The 12,898-nt window shown below is 57.0% G+C and overlaps 1 protein-coding gene across 6 annotated transcripts in view; it reads left to right on the top strand.

Annotated features, from left to right (window-relative positions):
• VAV2 (vav guanine nucleotide exchange factor 2) overlaps positions 1–5,597 on the top strand; it is a 55,290-nt gene extending 49,693 nt beyond the window's left edge. For all 6 annotated transcript variants that reach the window (XR_005657320.1, XM_039882922.1, XM_039882921.1 and 3 more), the window contains one exon: positions 3,490–5,597. Coding sequence is in view for 5 of the 6 variants with exons in the window: in XM_039882922.1 (XP_039738856.1) it covers positions 3,490–3,537 (48 nt within the window). In the remaining variant the exon portion in view is untranslated. The remainder of the gene's footprint in view (positions 1–3,489) is intronic.
• Positions 5,598–12,898: the final 7,301 nt, after the last annotated feature.

Genomic DNA, 12,898 nt, shown 5'->3' with positions numbered 1-12,898 from the left:
GCTCACACTGGGGCCCGCTCACACCTGGGGCTGCTCACGACTGGGGCCGCTCTGCACCTGGGCCAGCTCCACCTAGGTCTCACACCACCAAGCTCCTCTCACACCTGAATTCACCACTCCACCTGGGTCTGCTCCACACCTGGGCTCAGCTTCACACCTGGCTCATCACACACCTGGGGTTTCCACACCTGGGCCACTCACACCTGGCCTGCTCACCTGGGCCTGCTCACACCTGGGGCCAGCTCACTGGGCCGCTCACACCTGGGCCTGCTTACACCTGGGGCCGCTCACACCGGGGCCTGCTCATACCTGGGCCCTGGCCTCGGGCACAGAGCCACCTAGTTTCCCAGGAGAGTTCAGAGCAGAGCTAAGCTTTAGAGCCTTCCAGATCCGGTTGCTTTGCCCATCGTCGTGAAATGTCTCTCTTTATCTGTGGCCATTTTTTTCTTGCTATAAAGTCTACTTCATCTGTCGTCAGAGTGGCGACAGCTTTTTGTGGGGGGGAGTGGTTAGTGTTTTGTATGGCACGCTTTTTGCTTTTTTCCCTCGTATTATTTGCAACTTTTCCATGTTCTTATATTTAAGATAGAAGATAAAATGTTACAAACAGATGTTTTAAAGCTTGTCCGATCTTAGAGTCTTTGCCCTTTAATAGGGGTATGTGGTTCATTTGCATTGAATGTCATGACTGAGATATTTACATTTAAAACCCTCATCTTTCCGTTTATTTTTGTCACATTTATTCCTCCTCTTTTCTCCTTTCCCGCTTCCTTTTGCATGAATCAGTCAGTATTTTTCCCTGTTCCACTTTCTGCCGCTTTGACTGGCTTGTTAGTCACGCATTCTCTGTCTGGTCCTAGGGGTCACCCTGGGGGTCACAGCACGCACTCGGGTTCTCAGTGACCCCCCGAATCAGCTCTTCTCCTTCCCGGACGGTGCGAGGACCTCGCCACCTTGGCCGTTAGTTTTTTCTGGACTTTCGTGGAGGTCTTGTCATGTGTCTTAACTCTCCATGCTTTGTGACCCCGTGAGACATGATCTTTGTTCTAAGCGGTTAGTGTTCATCTAGATGTGCGTCCGTTTGCCTTTCCTGGGCTCCCCGTTCTTCCCTGCGTCGCCCCGTTTCCCCTCAAACCACGCTCCTGCCGCCTGAAGTGCCCTGTTCTTTACTGCGTTTTTACCGCGAGGCTGCTTCTCATCAGCTCTCCGCTTCCGTCGGATTGAATACGTCTTATTTCATTTTCTTTTTCTAACGGTCTCATTGGAAAATGTTTGTAACTTATTTCACTACACTTTGGAACGTAAGGAAAAGTTGCTCTAGTACAGAGAACTCCCGTGCGCCCAGATTTACCAGTTGAGGATGATCTGACCATTTGCTTAACCGTTTGCAGCCCCTCAACCTCTGTGTGTGTGTGTGTGTGTGTGTGTGTGTGTGTTTGTGCACACGCCCTTGTTTTTCTCTAAGCCATTTGAGAGTCAGTTGCGGACATATCCGTTTTCTCCTAAACAGTTCAGTGTGAATTTCTTAAGATCGAGGACACGCCCCTTTGATCTAACCCGCAGCCCGCATTCCGGCCTCCTACTTGTCCCGCAGTGTCTCCTCTAGCTAGTGCTCCCTGGCCCTGGAGCCAGTCCAGGTCCGTGAATCGCATCACCTTGCCATGACGCTCGGCTCGCTTTCGTCTGGGACGGTTCCTCGGCCCTTGTCTGCCCTCCATGACTGACATTTTTGAAGAGCATGGGCTAGTTATTTTTGTAGACTATCCCTCAGTAAGGTGTGTTTGACATTTCTTCATGATTCGGTTGAGGTTGTCCATTTTGGGTGGGAACGCCACGATGGGATTTGCGTATTTTTCAGTGCTATCACGTCCTCTCCAGAAGCATAGAATGTCGGTTTGTCCTATAATCGTGACATTGACTTAGATCACTTAAGTTAAGGTGGTACCTGCCAGGTTTCTCCACTGTGCAGTTGTGGTAATTAATAAATAACTTTCAAGGCAATAGTTTGAAATTAGATAAATGTCTTGTCCCACATCAAACTTCCACCTTATTAGTCTTATCATTACTTGGTGAATTTTGCCTAGTTAACTATTTCTATCGTGGTTGAAAAATAGTGATTTTCTAGCTCGTTTCTCCTCCAGCTCCTAGGAGACACTCTGCTGTAAGGAAAAGCTCTCCCTTCTCCCCTTAGTCGGTCTCCCCCCGGGAGTCGGTCATCTCTCTGGTGAGACCTGTTTCCTTTTTGGGAGCGGATGTATTGAGTTCATATTTGAAGGGAACTTTCACTGGGGCTGGAATTCTAGGCCACTTCGATGATGACACGCCACTGTCAGGCGACTTCCAACGTTTCTGTAAAAAAAATTAGTCGATATCCTTAACGTTGCTTCTTTGTAGGAAATAACTTTCAAAACGCACCGCTGGACTACATGTAAAGCAAAAAATAAGTCTTCGTTTTTGATCAGTTTTACTATAATGCAGGGGTCCCCAATCCCCGGGTCACAGACCAGTACCAGTCCGTGGCCTGTTAGGAACCGGGCCGCACAGCAGGAGGTGAGTGGCGGGTGAGCAGGCGAAGCGTCATCCGTGTCTGCAGCCGTCCCCAGCGCCAGCATCGCCGCCTCGGCTCCGCCTCAGATCCTCAGGCCTTAGATTCTCATAGGAGCACCGGTCGCTGGTGCCACAAAGGTCGGGGACCGCTGCTCTAATATGCCTGGACGGGTTTTCTCTGTGTTCGTTCTGCTTGAGATAAGTAGAGATTGTTTAACCTGTGGCTGGTGCCCTGCGGTTGGGGAAACGTCTTCAGGTGGGGCGCCTGTCCCATCTTCTCGGGTTCCATCCTCATGGCTGTCAGGTCTTTCCACCACGCCCTGTATTCCATTGCCCTGTTTTATGAGTTCTCCATCCATGAACTCTGGTTTGCATCCAGAGTTTCCATAGGTTCATCTTCCGGTTCATTAGTCTTCTCTTTCGTTTCATCTAATCCGATGTTAAATCCTTCTACAGGATTCTTAATTTCAGCCATTCTATTTTTCAGTCTTAGGATTTCTATTTGATTTCTGAGTTCCGTCCTCAGGTAAAATTTCCTGCCTTTTCATTGGTTTTCTGAAACATACAAGTTAGAGTTATTTAGGTTTCTGCCATCTATATTTTCTTAGTTTCTGTCACGTGGTCCTGATGAAATGCTGAGCTTGTGTGTAAAACATTAGATAGGCTCTGGATGGTGTTATTTTTCTCCAGATGGGTTTTTTTTTTCCCCTGGCTGTCAGCTAGAGAGGATGCAGATCATCTTACGGCTGAGGGCTGCTGCATTTTGGGGTCGCCACTGCTCCCGGGCCACAGTCCTCTCTCGGGGCAGGACTGACTTAGAACTCCAGCCTTTTGAAGGATTGCCCCATCTCCACGAGCCTCTACTCACCCACAGCCCCACACACACACACACACACACACACACACACACACCCCGGCCACGTGATCCCTGCTGTTTTTCAGATTGGCTGGTTTCCTTCAACATACGTAGAAGAGGAGGGCATCCAGTGACGGCGAGGGCGCAGACGGGGCTAGCGGATTTTGTGGAAGGGCTGCTCCCGCTCAAGTCCGTCTCCAGCTCCATGACTCGGAGCAGGGGATGCCTGCTGACCTTCCAGTCTTCACCGGCTCCAGTGACGGGGAGGGCGTGCAGAATCCCGAACGCGCACCAGTCTGCCCTTGGTGGCCTGTCCTGGGCTCACCGCTTGTACATAGAGGAAGTGTGGGCCGGCCTCGCTGTGGCCGTCACCACCGGAGCGCCGACAGGAGGGTGTGCCGGCGCCGTTGCGAGCCAGGCGCTGGGTGCCAGCCGAGGCATTCAGGAGCCTTGGTTTGAACAGCAGATGCTGTCCCAGGGAGGGCTGGGGACAGTGGAGGGGACCTGTCCCCCACCCTTTCCGCTCAGCCTCTGGACTTTCAGACGTCTCGCTTCCTGCTGCTCCCTGGGGTGGCTTCCGGCCGGGAGAGGCAGCCGGGCCCCTGTGCAGCCCCAGCTGTGCTTGGGTGTAGGTGAGAGCATCTCAATGGGCCTGTGCAGTGCCCCTCAGCCGCCTCGTGTCCCTCTGCTCAGGGCCGTGCGGAGACCCCCAGGGCCGGCCCCACTCCCGGGAGGAGCCTTAGGGGCGGGGAGGTTGCTGGCCCTGCCCACAGTCGACGGTACTGTCTTCGCCCTGCGTCCGAGGCATGTCTGTCCGGTCCTGCTGCCAGTGGAGACATCTTTGTAAACCCTGATACGGATGAGAAGAAAGCCGGGGTGTCCCCTCGCTCGTCCCTGCTGCTCACAGTCCCTTCCAGGGAGAAGCCCCCACCACCCTCCTGCAGGCGGGCCCTCCGGGTCTCCCGTGTCCTTCAAGGCAATCCCCGAGGGTCCCCTAGCCTTTGCACAGGATGTCGGTTCTTGCCCTTGGCAGCTGTTCCTGCCCAGGGTTCCTGCAGCTCATGGACTGGGCCTGTGGCCAGCCCAAAATAAGTGCTCTTGGGGGTGGCTCTCCCCCTGAAATGTCCCCTCCTGACTTCTCTTGGCCTTTGACCTCTGGCTGGCTCGGCTAGACCCCGCTTTCTCTGCCCGGATGTTGCAGATCTAGTGACACTCTCCCTCCGAGCTCTGTGCCAAAGCTACTGGTGAAACCTGGGCTCCATGTGTCCCCTCCTGCCTCCAGTCACCTGTACGGCCCTGTGCAGGGAGCGGGGACCAGGTCGAGTGGGCGCTGGGAAGGCCGGCCCCTCTGGTCTGGCTCGGGTGCTGGTTGCCACGCTGCACCCTGGGGTTCCTCTGCGGTCAGCCTTGTTGCCTCCAGGCTCAGCTCCCACACTCAGCACCCTGCTGTGGGGAGGGCTGAGGAGGGGAGCTCGTGGGGCCTGGGAAGCGAGGCGAACAGGGTCGCGTGGGGGGGCGGTGGAGTAGGAGGTAGAATCACCCCAGTGGGAGCAGACCGGCCCCTGTCATCAGGGGGCGCCCCGCACTTTGCCGTGCCCCCCGGCTCTGCCGCCCACGCGAGCCCGGGGGGCGGGGAGGGGACCAGCTGGCTCCCTTCATGTTTTACTGTTGTCGGAAAAGCTTTGTTGTTTTGTTTTTGATTTGACTTGTTCGCGTTTTAAGGGAAAAAGAAGTGTGTAATTATTTCTTCCAAAGCTTCCATTATATATCTGTGAATAATAAGGAAGAGATTATATAACAGCAAGAAGACGATGTATATTTGAGGTCATCTCGGAACGAGTCATCGCGATACCGAGGGACCCTGGGAAAACGATGTGGAGCCCTGGTTCTCGTGAATGTTTCGTTCGTTTTTAAACATGGATTTGGTTCTGTTTGTTTTTGTGCTGCACGAGGCAGGAGGGGAGGCGGGCTGAGCCGGCGGGGGTGCTGTGGGTTTTGGCCGGACCCGGGGCTCCCTCCGGACGGGGCTTCGGACCTGGGGCCTGAGATTAGCTGTGAACACGCATGCGGGCCACGGATCTGGGGTCCCGTGGCCGGAGGCGACCCCACATGGAACGCAAACTGTACATTTGCCAACAGATTTTTTCAGACCATGGTTTTTACTGCAAATAAACCTAAGTTCTTTTCTGCAGGACTGGCTGGGTTCCTGTCTGTCTCCAGCAGGGTCTGCCTCACCCAGACCGGGGCGGCCCAGGGGGCATGGCCTGAGTCAGACACAGGCCCTGGGCGGCAGAGCCTTGGGCAGAGGCTGTGGATCTAGAGGGGAGGAGGGTGCCAGGGCCCTGACCGCGGCTCCTCCCGCTGGCCCAGCGCCGCAGGATCCCGCCGGCTGCCCGCAGAGGGGCAGGCGCCACTGTCCCCGTGTGGATGGATTTTAAACCCCAGCCCGGCCACTGGCACGTGTCCACGCCTCCCAAGCCTCTGTTTATACGTGTGTACACACGTTGGGCACAAAGATGGCACTGTCCCCGGAGGTGCGTCTGTGGCCTGAGAGAGAGACAGTGGTAACGGAGAGAGGTCGGGGGCAGTGGGCTGGGCTGGTGCTGTGCCCCCCAGCCACCCTGTCCTCAGCATGCGCTGCCCTCCTCATGGCCGTGGTCCAGGGTGGCTCCCGGAGCTCCCGCCACCGCGGCCACGGGCAGGAGGGGAGACTGGCACTGCTCTCCCGCGCCCCTCCCGGCCCAGGGCTCTGGCTGCAGTGCAGGCTGGACACGCAGGCCTGAGCCGGGCTCACGGCCACCCTGGACGACGCTGGGCCCTGTTGCTGAGGGCACAGGAGCGTGGCCGTTGGGGTGGGTGACCAGCCACATCCGGGACCCACCTGGCGGGGCCGTGGGGATCGGGTGAGCCTCGGAGCCTGGCGCTCGGCTGGCGCTCAGCAAATGTCGGATTCTGCTACAGACGAGGGTGGCAAGATCAGACGTCTGAGGTGACCCCGATGAGCGTCCGAGCCTCCTCGCCCTAGTCTCAGGGCCCAGAGCCCCAGAGCTGGCTCGGACAGACGCCCCGAGAACCAGAGGGGGCGGGGGCAGCCCTCTCTCCAAGAGAACTCGGGCTGAGTCCCCGAGATTTCCAACGCTGCCTCCCCCAGGGGCCAGCCTCCGGCCTGAGTTCCCACGTCCACACATGGGGATGGAAGGGCCTGGCACTCGCTGACCGGTCCCCGGGCCAGCACCCCTCGGCCGCCCCGAGCAGGGCTGAGCGAGCACGGACAGCCCTGGAGAAGGTCCCGGCCAAGAAGCAGGGAGCATGGTGGCCTGAGGGGAGGCTGCTGCAGCCACAGGTTAACTGAGGGGTGCTGGGGGCCCTTTGGGGAGGGCATCAACAGATCCACAAAGGGGCTGCTTATGTTTGTTCGGGGGCCCCCGTGTGGATGAGGCAGAAGCCCAGCAGGGAGGAGGGGGCCTGTCCGAGGGGGGCCCCGGCATCGTGGCCCCCAAACCCTAACAGCCGCAGACTCCCCTGGGGCAGGGCTACAGGGGGCCCCTGCGTCCAGAGCTTTAGCAGTACTCTCCGGATGAAGGATGGGAACGGTCAGGACTGGTCAGCCTGTCCATCCCCACGAACAAGATGCCTCAGCGAACGAGCAGAATCCACGCCGAGCTCGGAAGGAGGGGCCTGTCCCAGCGGGAGGGGCACGAGGCCGGGCAGCCCCCAGGACCCGGCGCCCTGGGCTGGAGGCCTGGGTCCCGACACTTGTGGCATCGACCACAGGTTCTTGGAGGCCAGGCGCTGGCACCGGGTCCTTGCGTAAAGCCCGGGTCTCAAAGAGCATCCGTCGTGAAAAGGAAATTCTAGCACGTGGTTAAAACCAAAATCACGGAACAGGGTGGTATTTTAATGTGTTTTCTAAAACTTTCCAGAAATAAACGAATGAAAGGCACCCGCATCCCAGGATGGAGTCACACGGAACGGCTGACCCTGGACCTCAAAGATGAGGGAAATAACCCAGCGGGCGTCAGGCATGGACGTCAAGGGCCTTGGGAGAGAACAGCTCGGTGTGCCTTAGACGTCACCCAGCATGTTGCTGGGGACATGGGACAATGCCCACAAAGTTCTCACGAGAAAGAGAGACCCAGAGTTTATGCTCAGCTAGTCACCCGGGCGTAAGGCAGCAAGCAGACAGTTTTCGACCTGCGTAAGATCAGGGGCCGTCACTTCTCAGAAATGGTGGGGACCGACCTTCAGCCACATGGATGCGGGAGCCACACCCAGGATTGGCCTGAACACGGAACCTGTAACTCTGGGGACAAGCGTTAAACAAGGCGCAGATTGGGTTACAGACCCTAATACAACTATCGCAAACCCCGTAACGGGGAACCACACGTGTAAAAATGATCTCCGGAGAGGCCGCGGGGAGGGGGAGAGACGGAGGTGGGAGGGGCTGGAGGTGTCATGGTTTTCTCACCTTGTCTAGGTAAAAATCAAGCAGTATCACTTACGCCTGGTAAGTGATGGAGGCGTAAGTGTCTGACGGCATGAAGATGCACGCCAGGAGAGGTCACATAACGAACGAAAGCTGGACGGCCATGAGGAAGGGGGAGAGAGCAGCGTCCCATCGCGGCTCTGGAGGGACGATGGCCGTGTCCAGGGAGGCCGGTTTCTTCCAGCAGCGTGCGGGTGGCCTGGTTTTCCACAGCCGCCATAACAAGTTACCACAGAAGCAGTGGCTTAGAACCACACTCGTCTGCTGCCTCGCGGCCCCGTGGGTCGTCGACGTGCCACGCAGGTCTCCTGGGCTGAAATCGAGGTGGCAGCACAGCTGGGCTCCCGTCCGGGGCTCCAAGGGAGACTCCACGTCCTCGCCTTTTCCAGCTTCCGGAAGCTTCCTGTGTCCTCGATCACGGCCTCTTCGTCCATCTTCAAAGCCACAGGGCTGCGTCTCTGACCACGGCCGGGAGGGCTCTCTGCTTCCGAGGACGCCAAGTGATTAGATGGGTCCCACCCAGATAATTGGGGGAACCTCCCATCTCAAGGCCCTTGACCTTCCTCCCGTCTGCAGAGCCTCCTGCCACCAAGGTCACATGTCCAGGTCCTGGAGATGGGGGCGCGGACACCCTCAGGCCGCTCTGCCTGGGACAGGGCGCGATGCTCTGACATCCTCCCGATAAAATCCACAAAAACGGTGGCGGGCTATTTCTAATCTCGTCAGTGAGCCGGCCACGGAGGAGAAACGCGCCGAAGGCTCGCGGGGGCGGGAGTCCGGGGGGGCAGCCGCCCTCTCCCCAGCCGGGCGAGCTTCGCGCACCATCGTCTGGCCGAGCAGGGGGGCGAGGGGACAAAGTGCAGGGCCCCCAAAGTGCCCAGTCTAATAGGCGAGCCCCTCTTAAAAGCTGAGGTTCCAGCGGCTGTCACCACAAAGGTCGGGGAGACTAGAAACAGCTTCCTCCCTCTGCCCGCGGAGCCTTCTCCTTTTTGTGCCTTGAAGGTGGGTGGAAAGGAAAACGGAAACTTCCCGGAGATCGTGTGTTGCGGATGGATCTGTGTCCCTCCCGAGAAGGCAGGATGGCGTCCCAGCCCCCAGCGCCTGCGGACGTGACCTTACTGAGACATCAGATCTCTGCAGCTGTGGTCAGGTTACGATGAATGAGGTCGTCGGGTGGCCCTAACCTGATATAACTGGTCTCATGGAAAGGGGACATTGGAAGCCAGACGTGCATGCAGGGAGAAGGCCATGTGAAGATGGAGGCGGAGATGGGGTGCTACGTCTACGCGCCGAGGAACCCCAAAGGTGGCCAGCAAACTATCAGAAGCTTGGGAGGCCCGGAGCAGCTTCTCACCTGGAGCCCTTGGAAGGAACCGACGCAGCCGACGCCTGACCTTGGACTTCTGGCCTCCAGAACTGAGAAGACGGTTCTGTTGTTTCTGCCACTTTGTTATGTCACTTTGTTATGTCACCCCTGGGAAACGGATACCATGTGTGACTCTAACGTGGCCTTAAGAAGGGCACAGCCTGCGTTTACTTCCCATGGGTCTGAAACCCCAGAGCTGTGAGTGTAAAGTGGGGTCTGGTCATCGAGAAGGAGGAAATGCAAATCATCCTCGGAGGAATCTGCTTTCAATTTCTGCCCCCAAAAATCCCCCGAGGGAAAGTTCCAAGAAATACACGCTCACTAGCCCCAAAGCACGGATCCCACAAGGAAACAAGACGCCTCGCACAGAGGCAGCAAAACCCTCAGGCTGCAGAAACGGGTCTGCAAAAACAGCCTGTAAAGTAAGTTCGCTTAGCGGTCGGCTGCCGGCGACTGGAAACAGGCGGGCAGAGCGAGAAATCGAAAAATTAGACTAAGCCAGCTAGAGAGAGACCCACGGAATTTCTCTCCCTGTGAGACAGGAGTTGGACCTGTCAGCGCCCCGTGGTGTGGGTGGAGGAAGACGCACCGTCGGGGGCATCTGTGAAGCCAGCACGGAGGCCAGCGCTGCCGCGGGACACAGCGCGTTTGCATGCTAGAGAGTGACAATGTCACCCCCGCCCCGTGACTGCCTCATGGAGCGAGCGTGAAACGGCCTCGTCGGACGGAGGACAGGAAAGCTCCTTGAATTCCCGTTGCTTGTGGCAGTCGTCTGGGAATGCCTGCTGCCCTGCCCCCAGGAGATCTCGGGGTGCAGAGAACTGTAGCCCCTTTTGCCGACAGAAGGGAATGATCGATCCCGCGGAAGTCCGCGTTTTGGTTCATTCGGAGACTAGGGAGAAGCTCCCGGCGGTTCGTTGTCAAGGCAACCCACAGTGGGCCTGCAGGGCCCTTTTCAAATAGTCCTCTGTACCGAAGTGTTTTAAATCATGATGGATGGGTCAGATTAGACGCAGTCGGAGAAATAATTAGTGAACTGGAAAATAGTTCTGATGACGTCACTGACAGCCCAGGGATTCAACAAGCAAAGATGGGCCTGGGATGAGAAGGACCAATGAGCATCTAATCCGGACAGAGTCCGGAGGGGAGGGGACAGAGGGTGGAAGGGAGGGAAAGTTTGGAGAAAGTTCTGGCCATCCGAATGGCCGGAACTGATCAAAGTCATGAGTCTAGAGAATCAAGAACCCAAAGAATCCCAGGAAGCGTTAAAAAACAGAACACAAGTCTGGAGCCGTCACGCTGAAGCGGGCAGACGCTGGACTCAAAGAAAATCTCTTAGAAACAGCTGGACACAACGGAAAAGCTACTTCTCATGAAACAATCGTGTAACAGAAATAATGGGACAATGTCTTCTAAGTCGCAACCCCCCAAAAGTGTATTTCAAAAAACCAGGACAATGTAAAGGCGTTTTTAGACAAAAAAAATGTTTAACGCGCCCGCACTGAAGGATTTGCTCTAGAAGGTTCTAAAGGTAAGCATGTGGCTGTGTCAGAACAGACAGTGAGAAATGACAGCAGGGTGGCATCTGATTAAAACGAGATGGACCTCACGAGGTGACGGCGACCGCCTAACGGTTGGGAGAGGCTGATGCACGCGGCCGCACTCGGAGGCCCACGGACCCCACGGAGCTCGGTCGGAGGGCGGGCCGTCCTGTCGCCAACCGGCTGCCACATGACGAGACGGCGCACGCTCGCTGTCCCAGCTCTGCCGGGGGAAGCCTGAGCACGGCGCGTCTGGCCGTGCTCGGGGCCCAGGGGTCCCCAGGCCGTGTTCACCCGGAGGCGTGACCGGGGAGCGGCCCGTCCGCACTCGTCCAGGCCGTCGGCCGATTCATTTCCTCGCTGGGCTGGGACCGAGGCCCCATGTCCCCGCGGCCAGCAGGAGGACCTCACCTCGGTCTGCTGGGATGACGTCTTACGTAACAAAACGTGATCACCTTTGTCGTCGGTCCCGCCTACACGCGAGAGGTGAGCGTCTCGCCACAATGAGTCGAATTAGAAATCAAAAAAAAATACGCAAGAGACTTCGAGATGCTTGCACATTAAGAAATATACTCTCAGTAAATTGGAATTGTAAATGATTTCGAATTGATTTTAAACGATACAAATGCTTCATACCAAACTCGTAGCAAATGGCCGAAACTGTGCTTGAACCGAGGGGGTGAGCTTGGGCCACACGCAGACGCCAGGCCGGGGCCAGACTTGCCTCTCGGACAGGCATTCTTCGGGCCGAGACAAAGCACTGGTCCTTGAACAAAGTCTTACACCTCCGTGAACCATTTCCAAGTTATCTCTATAAAACGTCATTTTTTCCAAGGGGAACATTGCAAACGGATTCAATGTGCACAAATGACGGGGTTTTGAAATTACCGCCCTCGGTCGGTGGCGGCGGCGGAGGGAGCTGAGCAAACCCCTGTCCCCCTCGGGGCTGGACTTCGGCGTTTGTGGGTCAATGTATTTATTTCCCTTGACGATTCAGTTCAGATCTTTTACTCTCCCTAGAAGAAGACACACATGTGCACATACCTGTGGGGGCCTCGTTCCCCCGGCTCCTCTCGCACCGTGACACTCCCATGCCGTCGGGGCCCTAAGGCCGGCGGGTGGGACGAGACCCCAGCCTCGGTCCTCCGCGGTCACATGAGGGCAGCCTGAGCCGGATGCCGCATGGTCTGGCTGGGTGGCGGACGACCCGTGAGACAAGACAGGGTTAGTTCTCGCTCACTTAGCAATCCGGGGGGTGACCCAGGCGAGGACCGTGCTCACGGTGTCGGGGACCCAGGTCCTTCTGTTTTTTTGGGTCCCCTGTGTGGCCTCATGGTCCAGCCAACAGGAAGGAGAAGGTGCAGGGGAGGGCATGACACCTCGCTTTAGGGACACCTAGAAGTTTCTCTCCTCATCTTCCACAGAAGGAAGAGAAGGACGAGGAAGTGAATAGCAGCCTCAGCCAGCCACAGGGACCCGATGGCCACGAGGCGTCAGCCTGGCAAAGAGGCGGCCAGCCCCGCTCGAGGTTCGTCACGGGGATAGGCGACCTCGACTCGCATGCATAATGCCCGGGACGCTGAGCTTTCTCGGGCCTCCCGGTCCAGGCCCACCCCGGTCTGAGAGTCACTGTACGGATGACCTCGGTTCATTCGCACGAGCAGGCTGCGCCTCGGTGTGATTGCCCCGGTTCCTGTGGGCGTGGAGCCGCACACGCTGGGGGAGGGGCGGGTTTCCACACTCACTGCCGCCATGACTTGGCCCGACACAGCATCTGACTCTTCCGAAGTGTAGACGCTGCCAACACGCTATGTGCACGTGCAAACTTTCCCTCCGCCATTAGTGAGGTAGCACGTTCGGCAGAACGGGGGCAACTTCATGTACTCCCATGTGGGGACAGCGTCCCTTGTTTGCTGGGCCCCATCCTCTGCTCGGCCAGCTCCTCGAGCTGCTGTCATTGCCCATCGTGGATGAGAACAGCTTTGTTTATTTTTATTTTACTTATTTAATTAAATCAATTAATTTGTTTTTCAGGCGAGGGAACCCTTGGTTGACCTCACGGATTGCAAGGACCTTGTCAGTTTATAATCCCTTATTTTTTA

The sequence above is a fragment of the Pteropus medius genome, unplaced genomic scaffold, assembly GCF_902729225.1.
Source record: "Pteropus medius unplaced genomic scaffold, Ma_sr-lr_union100, whole genome shotgun sequence".
NCBI classification, from domain to species: domain Eukaryota; kingdom Metazoa; phylum Chordata; class Mammalia; order Chiroptera; family Pteropodidae; genus Pteropus; species Pteropus medius.
Note: the sequence above shows the minus strand (reverse complement) of the source record. Positions and strands in the feature narration are given on the sequence as shown.